The following is a 20,034-nucleotide window of genomic DNA, read 5'->3' on the forward strand; positions in this document are numbered from 1 at the left end:
ATAATTAGCACAACATTCAGTAACGAGTTTAAAAGTACATTTTTTTCCTTTTTACATAACACGGGAGGAAATAAACAGAAGTAGTTTCAGGAAGAACAGTGGCATCTAATCCTAACAGAAATCACAAAACTGCCTAAACGTTTAGAACTAAAATATAACCAGTTCCAAGGGTTAATTTGTGCCATAATGAACCACAGCAATGAAGCAGTTACTCTTGCATTTTTGAGAGGGAGGGCTGGCTTATCAGCTCCAAGTTAATAGCACACCTGCCAAAACACAGATTTTAGTCACTATGAAGAGAACAAAGCATGATTATATAGCCAACACTGGCATGTCTAGGTCTGATTTAACTGGAGCTATGACCCCCCCCCCCCCCCCAAAAAAAAAAGTTACACTTGGCAGGAAGCTCCAAGAAGGAAGAATACTTCTGTGGTGACATTATACAAATACCTAACTTTTCCATCTTACCATATAAAACCCATGACTTTAAGATGCAGTAAGTGGGCCAAAATTTAAACATCCACTTATTTTCAGTTACTGATTTGAGGTAAGCTCTCAGTAACATGGTCAGGCAACGTAAAAATGGTGAAATTAGTTTTAAACTGTCAATCCAGGAATGTAAATTTATGACACCAGTTGTTATTTTGTTACTGCTACTATTATCCAGGCAAGTCACTTGGTATTTAATGTATTTTATCTATTTTTATCTATAGGTATTATCTACATTTTTGTTGACTTCAGTGCCATAATTTTGCCTCTAACAAAAAAACCCAAACCACCCAAACCCAAAGCTCTAAAATAAAAAAAATTGCTGCACTTTTTAGAAGCATTATTCCTGAAGGTCATTGGGATGAATTTCAATGTTTTAAATTTTAAGAGATCATCAGAAATAAAAATTCAAGGACAGAAATCACTCATGCCACAAACATTCCTTGCAAATGTTCATTGTACAAGGCCATCGTGTTTGAGAACTTGAAACAGTGAAGCATGTTTAGAAGAAAGTTTATACTTAGTGATAAGAAAACTTACAGGCTGCAAACAAAAAGCCATTCTCTTCTAAGGTCAAAGAAACCACAAAACAGCATTCAACATCCAAATACAGCTCAATGATGTGTTAATTCTCTACTCCTTTGAGGTTACAGAACATAGCTTTTTAATGGAACTTTTAGTATTTGGTAAGAGGGTCCAAAGGCATGCACTGTGTTTGCAGTCCCAATAGGGGGAACAAAATAATCTGTATCTGAAAACTCAGTTATATCTGAAATTTTTCTAATGCTAGGCTAACACTATCAATGCCAAAATCCCAATCCCATTTTGCATTCTGTTTATTTAAGTACAATATCTTATTTCACAAGTGTTATGGTCAGCAGTTAAACTTAATTCTCACTGTTTAAAGGAACGAACAAAATTGTATAAGTATCTTAACAGCTAACAGGAGGTGTTTGGCTGCCTGTTTTTCCATGGACTTCTATGGAAATGGGTTGCTTGCTCAGTGCAATTTTCAGAGGCAGGTAGGTATGTGACTATATCCTTAGGACACCAACTTAAAAAAAAAAATTTAAAAAAATTGATCCAAGTAATGCTTGAAGTCTTCTTTAATATACAAATATTACAAAAACTCTAATCCAAAGTCCTACACTTCAATTTATAGTGCTACCCCAAAACAGAACTCTCTTTCAGAAAAGACTGCCAGCAAATATGACATACAGACTAGAATGTAACCCCCCATATGTTGGGCATGAAGAGGTCACCAGAAACCTTGGTGCAAACAAGCCTCTTGTAGAAACCTGCTAGGAAAGAGTCCAACATGGAAAAGGAAAAAAAGAAAAAAAACCTTCCAACAGCTGTAAACCAGATCACTTGGTGTCCTACAATGAGAAAGAGAACAAAGGGAGAGAAGAAAGACATGAAGAACCAAGTAAGATCCAAAAAAAGATCAAAGTAACATTATTCTTGAATTAATAATCCTACCTGTTAAAGATGCAAAGAGTCGCAACACCAAATAAAGAACAACTCTACACTTGTCAGATGGACACAGTTGGGGAAACATTAAAATGAAAGTCTGTATTAAAAATTAGGTATAAATAGGGGTATTAAAAGTTCGTGGGTTTTAAATTAATTATATTACATTTAGCTAGTGTTTCAGCCTACAATCTTGTTTTCAGCATTAAGGACTATACGTAAATATACTGGAGCCTTGTTAAGTCTGATGGAATTTGTTCTAAATTAACAAGCAGGTTTTTTTCTACCTGTTAATGCTAGACTTGAGATACAGAAAAACATCAAATGGTAGCAAATTTAGAATATAGTAGATTGAGGTCAAACAAATGGCTATTGCAGTTAAGACTTCATCTTCAAATAAAATAACCGCTGCATGTTACTCCTCCTTTGGAAGCTTACAAACTGTACAAACAAATATTGTGCTACAGAGTAGTAGTTCACAAAACTTCATTTGACAGATATTGTATTCAAATCATTAAGTTCCTGAATATTAATTTTAAATGCTGAAACACATCCTTCAGCTGGAAGTTAACCTCTACAACATTTTAGTGCTAGTTGTATCTACTGCAGATTGAGACAACCGCAGCAGTTACTCAAAATCGCTCTTTCTTGAATTCCACCACCCCTTTCTGAACACAAAATATACAACATATTTATATCCAGCAAGTAACAGGCATAACACAAAACATTTCCTTTGATGAACTGGAAAAAAGACACACTAGCTCAAGGCTGCTAAGCATTTGCTGCTCCCACAGAATCCAACCAGCCTTCAGGGTCTCTAAGAAAATTAAATCCCTATCTACAAAGTCTAAGCACACATCAAATAATGAAACAAATTACTGTTTTATGAAACAAAGGATAACATTTTCATGTGACATAACTATATTCAAAAGAAAACCTTATTAGAATTCAATGGCACGCTAACTTTTAATAGACCATAACCTTCAAAAGAGATGCTGTTTCCAAAATTGAGGAAATTCTGCAATCCTACCACAGTTTGCATGAGGGTGGTTTGATTTTGGGGTTTTGGTGGGTTTTTTAAGAATACTAAGTGGACAAGGTTATTAAAACTAGAGCTCCTTCCTGCTCTACACTTCCAGATGCTTCAGGATGTATGACCGGTTCTCATGTTGTAATGCAGCAGCATTATCTTTACAGCAAAGCACAAGGCAGGGTTACTGCCACTCAGAGATGGGATAAGAAACTGGTGTACCTGGAACAGTTTCTAGCTTTATGCAATTTAAGTAATTAAGAATAGTGCAAAGCATTTAAGTACCATGACTTCCCATATGAACACAGCATGGAAACTACAGTGTAAGAATTTTAAACTGCTAAGTAACTTCTGGCCCCACTATTTTATCTGACTGACATTAGCCAAAGCGATACCACGTTCTCAGACATATGGTTCCTATGGGTTTCATGAAAGTCAGTTGCCTTACAGAAGAGGAACTTCAGATAGTTCTGCCAGAAGAAGTAGTTCATTCCTCTCCAGACCTCAGAGAAGCCAGCCAGTAGGAGTTTAGCAGCTAGTCAGGCAATACAACCAGTTTCAAACCAATTACAACTATAGGAGGTGCAGGAGTCACCCACTACTGGAGGTGGATATGCTGGAACAGCCAGGCTTAGCCCAGCAGGGACACTGGAGATGTGGAAGGGAACAGAAGAGCAGAAGTTCCAGGAATTAGAGCACTGAGAGGATGGGAGGGAGATGCAGAATACATACCCATAGAAAATCAGTTTTTTTAGTTTTGTCACAATATAACAACTGAGCAGTAATTGGCACAGTGCAACTGACAGGAACAACTCCAAGCTTTGCTGCCATTAGAGGACATTTTGGAACTTTATTTCCAAAGTTAGGTTGAAGCTCAAATCTGCTGAAAAGCCATCTCTCTTCTCCCTCAAAACTACCAGAGATGACTGTAATAGAATTTAATTTTGAATTTTCTTGGTAACTGTACATTGGAAGATCCTGAATTTCAAACATTTAATAACATATAAGTAATCCTTACAGCTCTACTTGTGATGTGAGCAAGTCTTCCCCCTTCAAAACAGTGTCAAGAGACAAATTATGCACCCAAGTGATTTCAGAATAAACAAAATCAGTTCAGGAAATGGCAAATAGAAACTAGAGTAAAGCTTTTCTCTTCCTCTCCCTGAACAGCTAGCATAAAGTTGCTAGGTGGAAAAGTTAGAGGGAAAATAGTTTTTATGAGTTCTTGAAAACCTATCCATCTTATTGTAAAGGTGTTTAACAGCTTAACTTGAGCAATTCTGCTGCAAATAACCTGTGAGAGCAAAGAACCAGAGGTAATTTGTTCTTGCTTTTCTCAAACTCCAGGACACCTTCCCTCATCAAAAGCAACTGATTCAACAGTTCTGTCAAACCACATCACACTTCCTTTTGAGGTTTTAAACCCAAATGATTTCTATTTTCTGACTGTTTTTCATGAGGCTAGTTTGAAGAATGTCACATTGGAGTGGACTGTCCAATTGCAGTTTCACTCTTCTCTTGTATGTTTGATTCCTTCAGATTTCAAGTATTGCTCTCATTAGCATTGTCACATCCATGGCCTTATCCAACAATCCTTGAAACTTCAGCTGACCTTGACAATTTCGAGAAGTAATATAAACTTAACACACTTCAGAGAGCAGAGGGCTGCAAAGGATCCTAGGGTGTCAAGGACCTGGTGAAAGCCATAGCAAACTGAACCCTACTCGCATACCCACCTACAACAAATAAGTACAGAGTACTTTATCAGTATTGTGTTAGTACACATAATCTGCACACAATCAACTTTGTGCTTTACTTTGTATTCATAGATGGGTCTATGCCATAAGCAAGATATTCAGAACTTTTGGTAACGTTTCCTAACAAGTACGCAAAGCTGCTGCGCTAGAGATAAAGTGCCTTTTTTTTTTTTTTTTTTTTTAAGGCAGAAGTACTGCACAGTCTGAAATCAATCCCAGGCACATGAAACTCGGCTTTCTCTGTGCTAGACTTCAGAGAGTAAAAAACTTCCATACTCTATCTGAACATATTACTAGCTTTCTTCAAACTACTAAAAAAGAATCGGGAAAGGCTGCACCACTTAAACAACCACAGGTCTTGTAGCTAATGGGGTGTTCCTGCCCAGCAGAAAGCAATTTGATTCCCCCAGAGAAAAAAAGCTGCCCTTTCAACGAGTCAGCAAAACAGTTGAGAGGTGCTAAAAAGACACATGTAACTATTAGTGTCCAGTCTTGTAGATGAAGTCTTGGTTTTTATTTTTGGTAAAACTCAACTTTTTCATCATCAGCTGGTACGCTTAATCAAGGCTAAGATTGTACCCAGGATATACAGTTAAGAATGAATGTTCAAGTATTTTCACAATTTTTAAGAGATCTGCTTTTCAGTCAAAGTATCATTTAATTCAGAATTCTTTGACTATCCATGATGGTTTGAAAAACTTCAAATTTTCTTTGAATTTTTTTTCTTCAGATTTTAGATGGGTAGAGTGCACCTCTTAATCCTTAGATTATCTCCTTAATCTATAAAGTATATCTAAGAACATAAGAACTTCTTATGAGGAAATTATTCTCAAAATAGACCATGTTCTTCTTCAGAGAAACTTCTCACCATGTCACCTGCACAAGATTTTACAAAACACCCACAAGTGGCAAATAAACATTAGAGGCCGTGGTTACTATGTTACATTTTATCACACAAATCTAAAGCTAAAAGTGTTCCTTACACCTCTGTTTTGTCTGAATAACCTTTAAATATTAAGCTTACTTTATATGGACTCCAGAATTGAAGAAACTCTGCTACCAACAAAACTCAAGTTACCCCTTACTTCCTTGTTCAGACCTCACAACCAAGTCTGTTATTTTTTCTTCCCAATATAGAAAAAACATTTGCATATCTATATTCCCCTTTTCGTGCTTTGGCAGTAACAAAAACTTTTCCCCACCTCCCAAAAGGAGCCCAAGGAAACTTGTGCATACAAACCTATATGGTGATTGCTGTTAATAAAACCCTGCTGCTGTCATGGCTTTTCTGCTTGTGGCACCTTCTCTCCGGTCATGTCAATATGACATCAGCAAAAGCACACTAGGTATGCTGCGTTGTAGATCCCAACTCCGTAAGATCACTTGGAGAGAAATAACACACTTGCCTTTGAGATGCTTGCTTTGCCTATCGCCTGCCAACCACAAGCCCAGGCACATATCCTTTCTGGATCAAATATACTGGTGGAAGGGTCTCCCTTCCCCTGGCTGGAAAAATTAATTCCTGCCTATTTGCTAGGGAAATAGTTTGGGGAGCATTCCTTACCACGCCATGTTAAGGGCAGTCATTTTTCTAATTTGCTGTCCAAGGAAGAAAAATTCCTTCTTAATGAAAATAACTAAGCCAGCACAAAATGGATACATTAATATACTACCTAGAGTTGCTTAATGGAGAGCACCGAACCACCACCATTAGCAGCAGTCCATGGAAAGCACCGATGAGCAGTGCAGAAACGGGTGCTGCCACATCCCTGTCTGCAGCTACAGCTGCTGCCAAACTGTTACTATCCACACCAAGCAAGTCAATCAGTCAACCCTGGCAGCTTTTCACTCCCACTGTGTAAGACTGGAAAAGACTATAGTAAAAGAATGAAGTGAAATCTTCAATGAACGGATGAGTTAACAGAACAGGGGATACTGTCATGACTTGCAGTCATTTTAAATTCATGTTGTTGAACTCAATTACTGTAGTATATTGTACCACTAGCACACTGTTGTCTCCCAATGTTATCATTTAGTTGAATGATTAAGAGACATAACTCTATTTAGCATATTCAATACTGTCTTCAACCTTCCCTAAGATTAAGAAATATGGGTGAGAAAACTAAGCAGCTAAAGTTAAGCGCATATGCAACAGGAGTTAGTAATGAAAGCAGTGAATAGGCACATATGCTGAGGTTATAAACAAAAGTGTATTTTTAGAATGCTCTGCCATTATCCACATATGCAGAGATGATAATGGTAATCAGTTCATGGCAGTAACCACCTAAGCTCTAGGTGCCAAGCTAAACCACAGGGTTACAAATTCATTTCAGATAGAGACTTTGCCATTGTCATCTTAGGAGGCTACCGTGCAGAAACCCACTTTGTCTAAGGAAAGCTGCTAAATACTCAAGGTACAGCGGCTCACTCTGAACACAGCAGCAAACTAGGAGGGCACAAGCTGCCTACAGACAACTGGCTAGAAATTAAAGTGTTGGCCATGACCCTAAAGGTACGTTCCAAGAGTTCATCGTCTTGTGCTACAAATAGAACCACAAACGTAGCTGAGCTAGGTCCTTTCTTTATCAAATAGTGAAAGTGTTCTCAGGAACAGTCCCATGACTGAGCCTTGTCTTAACAACCCATGCATGATGACCTTCAAGACACGCTGCAAAGGCCTTTTAAACAAAATGCTTCAAACTTGAATGAAGCTTTTTTAATTTCTGCTGGACTACTTAAGGACTCCTAACCGGAGAGAAAAAAAAAAAGAGTAACATTGCTGCACATTTGGCACACTCAGAACAAAAAGAAAAGAGAGTCGAGATGGCTTCAGACAGTTATGGAAGCACATGGATTTCCACTTTCAGGTCACCAATTCAAAACACAACTATAACAGCAAGTCATAAACACCTCTATTGTAGTAAGCCAGCCTTCCAACACCACAACTGCCAAAATCTTAGACGCTCTTGCATTGACAGATGGTCCAGGGATCCACTCACTAAGCATGAATTGAGCAACTCCCTCACTCTTTCAGGTGCTTTTGTCCACGCCAACGGCGGAAAGCAAATCTGGCAACTGCACAAGAGTTTCTACTGTTTTTAAGCTACTGCCTTTTCTGGCTCGACGTTTGCCAAGCGGGTGAATTTTAGCAATGCTAAACGCACGCAACGTAAACCAGAAACGCCTATGATTGTTCGGCAGTGAAACAGAAGCGATACCCTTATTAAACCTTTTCTTCACAAGGAAAAGTTACAGTGTTCACTGTAAGTTTTGAAAGCTAGGACTACACAACGCCTCAGAGCAAAAGAAGCCTTGTGGATTCGCAACTGTGGCTGCGCGCAGGATCTTATCCCGCTTTGCTTTTAAGCGAGCTCCCGCCCGAGAGGACAGGGCAGGACTTTGCTCTGCGTCGCAGGTAAACCCTCCCCTCCCTACCTTTCCTCAACGAGTCCGTAACCAGCCACGGCAACGAACCTGCCGCCAGCCCGAGCTTCTGGCAGAGGGTGCCCGAGTTGCGACACCCATCTCCCGGTGAAACAGGACTCCCGCACCCACCGTGCCCGTCCAGGCCTGGCCGCCCGTTTCCTCAGAGAGCCGGGCCCCCGCCGGGCCCAAACGGCCCCTCGGCGGGCAGCCTGAGGCGGGCGCCGGCCTGCAGCCCGGCCGCGGCAGAGGGACGGGGACCCCCCCCGCCGCCCCCTCCTCACCCACCCCCGCCCCCCGCCCCGGTCGGGACTCACTGTTGCTCGACTTGAGGTCCCGGTGCAGGATGGGGACGATGGCCTGGTCGTGCAGGTAGAGCATGCCGCGGGCGATCTGCACCGCCCAGTTCACCAGGATGTGCGGGGGGATGCGGCGGCCCCCGCGGGCGGCCCCGGCCCCGGCCCCGGGGGCGGCGGCGGCGGCCAGGGCCCTGTTGAGGGAGCCGCCGCGGGCGAACTCCATGACGAGGCAGAGGTTGGGCTCCCGCAGGCAGACCCCGTGCAGGGCGATGATGTTGGGGTGCCTCAGCATGGAGAAGAGCTTGGCCTCCTGCCGCACGCTCTCCGCCGTGGCCGTGATGTCCTCGTCGGGGTCCTGCCGCGCCGCCTTCACGGCCACCTCGCGGCCCCGCCAGGTAGCCCGGTACACCTTCCCGAAGCCCCCCACGCCGATGATCTCCTGCAGCTCCAGGTGCTGGAAGTCGATCTCCGTCAGGCTCCCCGCGGGGTCCCCCCGCCCGCCGCCGCCGCCGCCGCTACCCCCCGCCGCCCCGCCGCGGGGCTGGCGGGTCACGTAGTTGGCGGGGAAGATGCCGAGGCGGTGGCGGATCTTCCCCGCCCACCAGCCGTCGTCGCCGGACACGGCCGCGTCCTGCGACAGCACCTCCACCACGTCCCCCCGCCGCAGGCTCAGCTCGTCCTCGCCGCTCGCCTCGTAGTCGTACAGCGCCGTCCACAGCGGGCACGGACCCCCACCGGCGGCCGCCGCCCCGGCGCCGGGCACAGCCATGACAGCGACCTCAGCCCCGGCGGCCGCCAGCGCCGCCGACGCGGGGGCGCGCGCCCAGCCTCAGCCTCAGCCTCAGCCTCAGCCTCAGCCTCATCCTCACCTGCCGCCGCCGAGCGGGAGCCGCGGGAGGGGCGGGAGCGCCGGGAAGGGGCGGGGCTCGGGGAAGGGGCGGGGCCCGCCCGGCCCGGTCACCGCCGCCGCCGCCGCCGCCGGGCTCCGGCAGGTAGGGCGCAGGCGCGCGCGGGGAAAGCGGGGAGGGGATTGGCCGCGCCTCCGCGACCTCCCTCCCGCCTCCGCTCCCTTGCCCCCGGCGATTGGCTGCCGGCCGTCACGTGGGACCGAGGGCTGGGGGCGGAGGTTGCGGGGAGCGGGCCGGCGGGCGTGTAGGCAGGTAGGTGCCCGCGCCCGCCCTCCCACGCGCCCAGACTGGCAGGCTCCGGCCGCCGCGGGGGGCGGGGCGCCGGCGGGCGCGCGGCTGAGGCGCTCGCAAGGGTCCCGCCCGGCCAGGGGAAGGGACGGCGTAGCGGCACCGCCGGGCCCGGCCCGGCCCCGGGGGGAACCGGGAGGGGTATCGGGGGGAGCCCCGTGGGCCCCGGGGAGGTGGCAGCGGCGTCTCGGTGCAGGCCGCCCTCAGGCGCCCGCCCCCGCCTGGTTTGTCCCTCGGGGTCGAGGGTTCGTGTCTCCGGCGGCAGCTTCCCCTCTCCTGCGTTGTGCGGCCTTGGGACTTCCCCAGAGTGAAACCCAAGCAGTTTCTGAAGAAAGCAAGCTTCCTCCGTTCGTGTTTCCTCTTCCACCCGCCTCCACCGCTCATCGGCTCTCTGCCCCGGACCGACCGGGTCCCGGCTCTGCGTGGCACGATCACACAATCCTTTCCTTAGGAGGCTGCCTGCAAATAGCAAGTGCTGCGTATATGCTATTTCTGGATAAAGATTTTCCTGGTTTTACGTGGAAAAATCGTATCACTTTCTAAAGTAGAGTAGCCGTCTCGTTGGAGGTGAGAGGGAAGCGTGTGGGCTAGGGACGTGTTCCCTTCTCCTCGGCCGGGTGGGAAGCGTGGTTCGGAGCGGGGGGGAGATGCCTTCTCCTGAGGAGGTGATGGCTTCGTGCTGCCGCACCTGTGGTTCTGGAGGCGGCTGCTGCCAGCAGAAGCCCCGAGGCGGATAGAAAAGGCTTGGGGAAGGTGTCAAACCGCACTGCCAGGTAGAATAACCCGGCGTGATGAACGCCTCTCAACTTCTCGCACGAAAACCCACATCCAGGGCACTGTGTGTCCCTACATACACACAAAATTTGCAGCTGGATACCACAGGACTAAGATTCCAACATAAAGACAGTAATTAAAAAAACCCTAAAATTGCAGTATCCAAAAATCATTAATTCTTGTTTATCCCACAGTCTAAGCAGTGTCTATAGTTGTACACACGAGGCAAAAATAAAATTACGCAGAAAGTGACTTACTGAACCACGTTAACCGAAAAGAAAGAATGCAGAACCAGCATGTCTATCGAGTCTTCTCCCATTTCCTTTAATATAAGAGATTGCCTTGCAGCTATTCAGAGAGATAATTACAAACCTTTTCCTTATCTGCGTATTTGCCTTATTATAAAAGCCATAAAGTATGTTGTAATACAAGCATTCTGCCACACAAATTCCACCTTGAACTTTATCTGTTATCTGAAAGAATCTGCAGGAACTAATTAAGTGTGGAATGTTTTGGGTCAGACAAGGTATTGGTTGCAGTACGGCGAAAAGTTTAAATATTTATTTAGCGCTATTATTCCAAAATTTGCTCTCTGAAGTACCATTATCCGCTAGCAATTGCTACACTCAGGTTATTCTTTGTTCAGTGTTTCTGCAGCACCTAGTGCTTTAGGATCCTGGTATATAATTGCTGTTCCTAGGAGTTCTAATAATGGAAATGTTGCAGAGAACGCTGGGAAGTGCCTGTGACTTTTCTGATGGCACCACCTAGAGTTAACCGTTGAGAAGAACGGCGTACAGAAGGCAGAGCTTTTGGCTCAGTCTGTCATTGGTATCTCTCGAGATAAAAGCAGTTGCATTTTTCATCTTTGGCACTCCTGCAGCTGTAGGTGTAGTACTGTGCATCTACGTTGTGTCCAGAACACATATCCTGAGCTGGGAATTAGAGGAACCCTTCATTCCTGCAAGTACCGTTATCCCAAAAAATATTTGGTGTCAACATCATCCAAAGATGAGGAAGAGTTGAAAGATTTGAGTGATGGGCAGACAAGTCACCCAAATAAGACCCAATGTTATATCAACTGCAATGGAGTCTGCATTACCTGGGGCTTCCAGATAAAATAATAACCTACATGAGGAGGTCTCAAAAAACAGGAGAGAGGAGGTTTTGAAGCAGCTTTCCACTTCCGCCTTTGTTTACTCATCTTTCTTTTTTGGAGCTCTGCATGTAAATGATATTTGCCAGCATGCATGTGGAAAACAACTTCAGTAGTTTCTGAGAAATTAACATTTTTAATTATCACACATCAAAATTCTTATTTTGGCTGGCTATTGCACTCGATTCAATCATTACATTTGCATGAATGAACTTTGTCATCTTTGAAAAGAATCTGCAAAGGGTAAAACAAAAAATTTCCACGCAACAAGAGAGAGGTTTAGGCGAGATGGGCGCAGAGGAGCAGCACACGAGGCACTGCTGGGGCTGTGCCTCGCTTGAACAGATCAAGAGACTGTGCTGCTTACCAAGGATGCACCAAGCCATTACTCAAGCCCCGTGGCTATAGATCCACAGAACAGACATCCGAGGGTGCCAGCGCCGCTGAAGGGAATGGTGCTGTTCCTCCCCTTGCTCCCAGCTGCTTGTTCCTACGGCTGTATCATCCCTCCCAACAAGCCAACACAAGCATCCAGCGCGGCCGCATCGCGTGCAGTGTCACGAAGCAAGCTGGGATGTGGTGCGTTAGCTCACAAATACAGTTGTTTAATAGCATCTTTGGTCTCTTACCTTTGTCTAAAAAATCTGTACAAAGCACGCTGGAAACTTGGCTCCATCCTCCATCTCAGCCCCGCTCCCTTCTCCTTCCCACACCTGTGCTTGCCCTGCCTCTCACCTACCTCTTCACTCTCCTAATTTGATGTCAGCTGCCATGAATTTCTTTGACGCAAGGCAGACCGTGTTTTACCCTAAGCTCATTCTTGAAAGAAACCGAATGCTTTTTACCGAATTTCCCCACCTGCCTGCCCCAAACACAGCTGCAAACAACACAAAACCGCCAACACTGGAGCTGGGCAGCGCTCAAAGCTGAGAAACTCGTGATGTATGAGGCAAAACGAATAACTGGCAATGAAAACAAGGCGGGGGGGCGTGTGGGGGGACCGATGAGGAGAGCAGCCCAGCTGGCTGACGCCGGTGCTGCCTGTTTGCCGCGCGTTTTTTTTTTTGCACCAGCGCCCCAACCTCCCGGCCGCCCACGGCGGGACGCCGCGGTGACGGACGCCTCCGCGCCAGAACTGTCGTCTGTGTGTGTCTGTCGGCCCGGCCCGGCCCCGCTCCGCCCTGCGGCCTCCGTTCGCTGCCGCCCGCTACCGGTAGCCGGGGCCCGGCGGCGGGGCAGCTCCTCCCGCGGCGTAGGGCGAGCGGGGCGCTGTGCCCCGGAGGCGGCGGCGGCGGCCGCCGGGGTGGGGCGGGCGGGATGCTCGGCGTCGCGGGGCACCATGGGAGAATCCGCGGGCGCCCGGCATGGCGGCGGCGGCGGCGGGCGGCTGAGGGGCGGCGGTGGCGGCGGCGGTCGGCCGCCATGGTGTCGCCGGCGGCGCGGCTGGTGGGTCAGGGCGTGTGGGCGGCGCTGACCGGGGGCTGGTACCACGACCCGGAGCAGGGCGCCTTCACCAACAGCTGCCACCTCTATCTGTGGCTGTTCCTGCTGACGCTGCCCATGGCCCTGCACCTGGTGAGAGCCGGCCCGCGGCGGGGAGGGGGGCGATGGAGCTGGGGGGGGGGGGGGTCGGCTGCTGCGGACCCCAGGCGGTGGCGGGAGGGTTAAAAACAGGCTTGGTGGGGTTTGTGTCCAAAAGTTGAGGGCGGGGGGGTTAGTCCGGGGCCGGAGCTCTGAGCCCGGCTGAAGCGGTTGGGTAGGGTTACTTGGGAAAGGGTGCAGGGCTGGCCTCTGGAAATGCCGAATGACCGCGGGGATGTTTGTTTAAAAAAAAAAAAATCTCTTTTAGAAACGGGTTTTTTTTTCCTACTCTGCTCCAGTCTTCACCTGCTGAGAAGGGTAAATAAATGGAAAAATCCAAATAGCACGTAATTAATATGCCTTGCTGAATGTCACTGGTGAGTCACATGGCTTTTCGTGACATGCAGCTCCCTTTGTGCTGAAATTTAAACATTGGAAATAAATAATTTTAATCACTAGAGTTTGTTTGCCAGACTTGAGAAATATTTTCCTTGAAAACCTGAAACTTTTGCTCCATTTTTGTGTGTTTTCCTACTGTGTGAGAAGAGCTTGAAAGTATAGCTTGCTGGATCACGGCACCTATTCATTGGTGTGTTCTTGAGCGATTGTAGTTTAATATCGCTTCCACTGGAAACAATTTACATCCTTCTGGTTCTCACAGTGACTCAACTAAATTCTTAACTAAGTTCTGTAGAATATTTTTTTGTTGGATAAAATTTCTAAATAGGTCTCTTCACCCTACGTGGTCAGCTGTTGGCCCGATTTTCAAAATGAAAGCGCATTCGTGAATCCCTCTGCCATCCCAGTGAAAAGCAAATCTTGTATTTTTAAAAATCAGTTGGTATGCTGTATTTTGTGGCATGGATTGCAGTAAATTCCTGTAAGCATGGCTCATGGAGTTAATGAACCAAGATAACAATATGCTTTCTTCTGATTGATAAGGTCTATTTCCTATGCAAACCAGCAAGAGTCTTGCATTGTAGGACTGTCAAAGCATTATGTGTGATTAAAAAGGAAAAAAAAGTAAAGGTTAACTTTTTTTCCAGTTGATGTAAGTATGTATCTGAAAGAACATTTATTTCCTTGTGGGAAACTTCTGAACTAATAGCATGGAAGAAGGCATTCAGGGTTGCACAAAATAACATTGGATACGAAGGCTGTAGGTCAGAGCTAAGGTAAAAAAAGGCATTATTTAAAGGGAAGGGCAGAAAACCTAACTTATCTACTGAACTTTCTCTCTCTTTCTTGGGCTTCATCTTTGCCTATCTTTTTGCTTTTTCTGCAGACTGGTTGACTTTCTGATGAATCATCCGGTTAAATGCAGGACTTGTGTTCTTGAGCTAATGTATTGCTGTGGGAATTCTTTATTCTTGATAAGAATAATGCATTTATTATGCTGGCTGCTTGAGAGTTATGATGTCCTTAAGTATTTGTTTTCTTGCTTTTAGGTGGTTGGGCTTTGTAAACTTTGTGCAAGACATAGTCTTGCCACTTAGAAACTTGAACCTGCTTTTTAACGAAAGGTTTTCTTTGGGGAATTTTATTTATAATATTATATTCACTAATGTTTGGGGTGGTATTTATGTTACATGCTTGACACCAGTAGTTTTGGATTCAGTTTAAAGCAGTCACTGATATTTCTTGAAATGTCAAAGTCAAAACAAATCGGAGTACTACTTTTTAAAATTTTCCTTTGGTTGGTATAATCCTAATTATGCTTCTGTCAAAGTCAGAAAGTCTCTCTGAAACAGTTTGATTTGAATGAAATGGCAAAAATCATCCAGCAGTTTTTAGATTTTTCACACCGGCTTGGCAGAGACGTGTCGACAGTAGCGTCGGGCAGCTTATAGTATCAAGTTGTTTCTGTCGTGTGGATTGAGGATTTAATTCTCCAGCTTTGTCAGCATAGCTTCCTTTTGGTACTAATGGTTCTGTTATTAGCTCCCCCACACCTGAAAATGCAGATCGGTGTTTCCATCTTTTCCTTTTCTTTCTCATTTATCCTTTGTAGTAGTAAATATACAGTTAAAAATGTACCTTGGATATCATTTGGAGCATCATTGCTGTTAAAATCAACTTTCAAAATTGTAATGAGATCTCTTCTAACTCAGCCATGTCAACACTCATAATAGATTAAAAATTAAAGTTATCTTATTCCACCAAACAATCCAGGGTTCCCAGGTGTTTTGCGCATGAAAATAGTGGCAATTGTTGTAAGAAGCCACTGGGCTGAATTCAGCCCCGGGGAAACACCAGTGACTCGGAGATGCAACTTTGGGAATGCTTGTACTATAGCTTATTTTACAAGCCACAAGAGAATGCGCATCCGTGTTTCAGTGGGTCCCCAGAAGGGCTTAGTGCTTCTTCTGCCTTTTGTTGGACAGGAAGCCCTTGAACTTACAGGGTTGTTACTTCAAATCATGCTCCGATAGGAGAAGTACAACATGGCAGTATAAGGGTGTGGGCACATAAATTACTCAGCAGTAAATTGTAATAAAACTTGCAGTGTGTCAGCTGCTTCCGGTCCCATTTGGCCACGCTTTACCCCACTTTATCTCCCTGTGAAAGTAAGGATAAGTATACCTCCACAAAAGAGAGGTAAGCTACACTGTACTTACTGTATTTATTGTGTGGTAGGGTGCATACTTAAAACTGCCCCTGCGATTTTATTTGCTACCTGTTTTCCCATGTTTTGTACTGTGTGATGGACATCTCTTGGTTACCAGTTCAGCTAAATGAACATAAAAATATTTACCTTTGGCTCCAATATTATATCTCCCACTCATATCTCCGCAAGCCTCATGGTAGCGGCTGACTGCATATTTATTTGGCAGTTCCCTTGTTTGTGTTCTGTAGCACACCGAGACAGTGAGGCCCAGGTGCAGCACCATCTTGATTTAGATGCTGCAAGTGCTCAAGCATCAGGTGGGTTACATGTGGGTCTAATTGACTTTAATCATTCAGTCCAGTTTACAAGGTGTGGTGTTTTGTTCAAAGGTTACACACCTTTATATTAGGAAGCATATACCTCGTTCACCTCTGCCTTTTTGCTACTCAAATAACATTAGTAGACATGTGGAGAAGAATTTGACCGTTCCTCTGGGAGCAAACTCTGGGTGGGCAGAAGCCCCAAGCAACAGCTCTCCCTGCGTGGGCAGGTCAACTCTGTTGGATTTGCAGTAGTAAGGCCACATTTGGAACGCACCAGCCTGCGCTTCTGCCTGTGACCCCACGCTGTTCTGGTGCGGGGTATAACAACGGAAGCTACTGGAAAACAAAAAGTACATTATGGTAGAGTTTTTAATTGGGCAAGAGCAAAGAAAGCTAGAGCTACAGCTTCCACAGAAACCTGTGGGATGTCATGAAGCCTGCTTTCTAATGAATTTGTATTTGTGGATGGTTTTTTTTCTAGCTTCTAATAAGTTGTCAGCTCAATTGAAGCTTTTCCTGTCACTGGGGTGGCATTCAAAAGGTCAGAGAGCTGTGTGGGTTCCTCTCGTTAACACAGGAGGTGTGCTGCTGTGACCTTGTCCCAGTGGGGTGTATTCTCTCAAAGTTAGTTGAAAGTAGCTAAAGAATTAGAAAGTTATTCAGGAGAGGGGACAGAGAGAGATGATGAATACACAGGCACATGGTGTGATTATAAAACCTCGTTTCCATAGGAAACCAGGCTAATTATAACTATACTGCATCAAAAGGGAATCTATCATATAATTCCTCAGTGGTCTATAACTTAATTCCTCCTTAGCTCAAGCAGACTTGATAGCTTTCACCTATCCGTACCTGGGAACACGAACTGCAGTCATATGACACTTGTACCCTTATGCAAGAGGCCGGATTCAGAAAATAGAGGGCTTTCCATTCTCACCTTCATCTTTCTCCTAATTCTTCCTGTGGGCAGGGAGCAAGCTGCTGGCTTGTACTACTTAGCTTGCCCCAAGATTTAGAATATTAAGGATGCGCTGGCCTTATTATACATAGGCAGGCTTGTGAGCATGCATGGCACGTACGTGGGGAAGTGCTGTATATCCCGGGCAGATGGGCAGGGAGTCGGCTGGCAGGCTCAGGGCGCATCTCCGGTAGGTCTGGTCACAAGGCAGGGATGAGGACATGCAGCCCTCAGCATTTGCTAAAACTGGCCCTCTTTTCCACTTGGAAGTCTAGGAGCTTCCTTTGATTCTCTCTCATAGCGTGCTCTATGCAGCCATAGACTGCATTACTGGAAGTCTATTTTTGTTGTGTCCTCTTGACATTATTCATATAATATTTATTGAGCTTTATGAACGTTGCCTATAGAGCATTTCTTTTGTAGTGGCTTATTCTGAGCTGTTACTTAATAATGAGTGGTCGGCCTATGCTTTTTAGTGTATAGTTGAAGAGATTCTTTGGAGGGTGAACAAATCTCTCTTTAAAACAAATCATTACAGATACTTGGCTATCATTCTTTGTGAAACCAAGCAATCTTTAACTTGTGTTTTGCAAATACATTAGACATAAAACACAAGTTCTTCAACCTCATCCACCAAACCTTATACCTGAGAGCATGGCCTTGCAAAGTGATCCTCTTTCTGGCCCAGATTCGCTAAATAACTGAAGGGTATGCTTCGTTTCGGTATATACATAGTACCACAAAGTACTCTTAACAGACTAAGCCTCAACTTGTAGAAAGTAATGTTTGTCTTATCAGGGATCATTAGTAGTACCTACATGCTAAATAGCTACTCCACTTTTGTGCAATAGATTCTTTGTATATGAATCAGAATAGTCATCAAAAAGGATTTGCCTGAAAATTTTCACATGTACGTCTTGAAGGTATGAAGACTCACAAAGCCAAAAGTAGCAGCAGGATAGCAACCCAGTTGCTTGTAATAACACAGAAATGATTCAACATATTCATTTCAACATCAAGATAAATGTGGTGACTTGTTTTAGAGATGAAGTAAGTGTGCCTTGTTCCCTTCACCTGTGTGGTCAGTGTGGTTTGTTTATGAATCTGAAAAGAATTCTAATCTTTTACATCCAAATGCTCCTTGACCTGCAATGCTGATACTTAAAATGATAGATTTAGGCCCAAAGTAAAGACCATTCTTAAAAATTAACTTCAGTAGGCTTTTAGCAAATCCCGAGCATTGAAAAATCTTCCTCCCCCACCCCACCCCTGCTACAAATTGTGCAGGGATATAGTAATGCTCTGTTTAAAAAAAACCAAAAACCTGAGAAAAGATTAAACTAATTGTGAGATGGCAGCTGCGTGACAACAATACATAAGGGCATTCCATGACTATAATGATAAAGGCTTTGGCCCTTCAGTTATAACTGCAAGTGTCCATTGCTGTGATTTGCCCTTCACTGTAAGGAAGTATTTACATATAAAACTGTTGTATGTAATGTCTGTGAAAGAACTTTCCAGACTATAGTTGAACTGTAATTAATTTTAATGACTGAGAAATACAGTGCTCATCACAGATCAGTAAATAGATCACACAGCTGCAAATTGACAATTATGAACCTTAGAAAAAGAATCCAAAGAGACTGCCTCTCCACATGAATTTTATTCATTTGTTTTGACTAATCCTGATTAATTATTTAAAATTCTTTGGTGGTAAAGATAGTTCAGAACATGAGAAGTGTTAGAAAAAGGAGATCAAACTACAGCATTTAACTGTTAAATCATAACTGAGAAGCAGGGTAGGATGACAGAATTATTCAAAAGGGGTTTCCTGTTTGTAGTTAACTAATGTTTCATGTTGTGTCTGTATTTTTATAAGTTCATAGTTTAGGAAAGGCTGCAGCTGCATTATCCTGGGAATGCAGTATCTTAGGAGGTTTTGCAATGTTTGTCAATTGTGAGATTTTACTGATTTTGTTAAGAAATAAATAATATCCACAGCTAATCAAAAGAAGAATAAATCTTGTAAAATGGTTTCAAATTTGAACAAATCCTTAGACCTATTTTGTGAGTGGAACTCAAGTATGCTGTATGAAGATGCACTACTTCTTGTGGTTGCAGAACTCAGTAGAGGTACAAATAATAGACAATAAAGAATAAAGAGTTTGAAAATTACTTTAAAAATCTTAGTAGCATCTTCTCAAAATAAACTGTTATGATTATGTATTTATTATTTCTTTCTGTAGGCTTTTCCAGCAAATGCGGTTACGGTTTTTGTGTACTGCAGCTTGGTGACAGTGTTCTTCACAGTAATAAAGGTGATCAGTTACCGTCTGCATCTCATGTTCGATAAAGGTGAAGTAATTCAACCAAAGCTCTCAAGAAAAAATGGAAGGCATTGTAAAGACACAGAAGTTCCAAAAGGAAACACAGTTCAGCCCTCAAATCGTAGGTAAGGCTTTCATCGCCCATTGCTGGTACATTCTATAAAACGGATGAGTTTGCTCCATGGTCCTGCGTAGCAGAAATGCCTGTTGACTGTAGGAAAATGCCTCCCAGTCGTGTGGGGAACAAAAACCTACTTAATGCTTTTATTTTCGGTGGCCGCAGCATGCTTGCGGTGAAGCAGGCAGAGCTGCACCTGATTCAGAGGGTGAGGCAGCAGCCGGGCATGGTGAAGGCAGTAGGAAGAGACCTGTCTGGGAGGTGCTAAAAGATCCTGGAGAAAACCTGGGAGAAGTTTTCTGGGGAAGCCTTAAATGCTTGCTCTTTCCTCTTCCTGCTGTGCTTACCTGCTGGGAAGAGGAGGAGAAGTGGCACGCACCTGTTGGCAAAAAAAATGCTTTAATATCACGGCTTTGAAGGCCTGAGTTCATGTTGCCTTTGTGTGCTTGTAGTAACTTTCCTCTCGGATCAAACCTAGATGCGTAAGTCACTTTCCCCCTTTACGTTTTATTGTGACTGCTT

The 20,034-nt window shown here is 44.8% G+C and overlaps 2 protein-coding genes across 4 annotated transcripts in view; one reads left to right on the forward strand and one right to left on the reverse strand.

The window, feature by feature from the left end:
- The window catches only part of MAP3K21 (mitogen-activated protein kinase kinase kinase 21), a 43,924-nt gene extending 34,684 nt beyond the window's left edge, over nucleotides 1–9,240 (reverse strand). For all 3 annotated transcript variants that reach the window (XM_069800739.1, XM_069800738.1, XM_069800737.1), the window contains exon 1: nucleotides 8,490–9,240. In XM_069800739.1, coding sequence (XP_069656840.1) covers nucleotides 8,490–9,240 — 751 coding nt within the window. The remainder of the gene's footprint in view (nucleotides 1–8,489) is intronic.
- Nucleotides 9,241–12,945: 3,705 nt separating this feature from the next.
- PCNX2 (pecanex 2) overlaps nucleotides 12,946–20,034 on the forward strand; it is a 158,099-nt gene continuing 151,010 nt past the window's right edge. The window contains exons 1-2 of the mRNA XM_069800740.1: nucleotides 12,946–13,172; nucleotides 19,314–19,519. Of these exons, the coding sequence (XP_069656841.1) occupies nucleotides 13,020–13,172; nucleotides 19,314–19,519 (359 nt within the window). The 5' untranslated portion in view covers nucleotides 12,946–13,019. The remainder of the gene's footprint in view (nucleotides 13,173–19,313; nucleotides 19,520–20,034) is intronic.

Source organism: Haliaeetus albicilla, chromosome 13 (assembly GCF_947461875.1).
Source record: "Haliaeetus albicilla chromosome 13, bHalAlb1.1, whole genome shotgun sequence".
NCBI lineage: Eukaryota > Metazoa > Chordata > Aves > Accipitriformes > Accipitridae > Haliaeetus > Haliaeetus albicilla.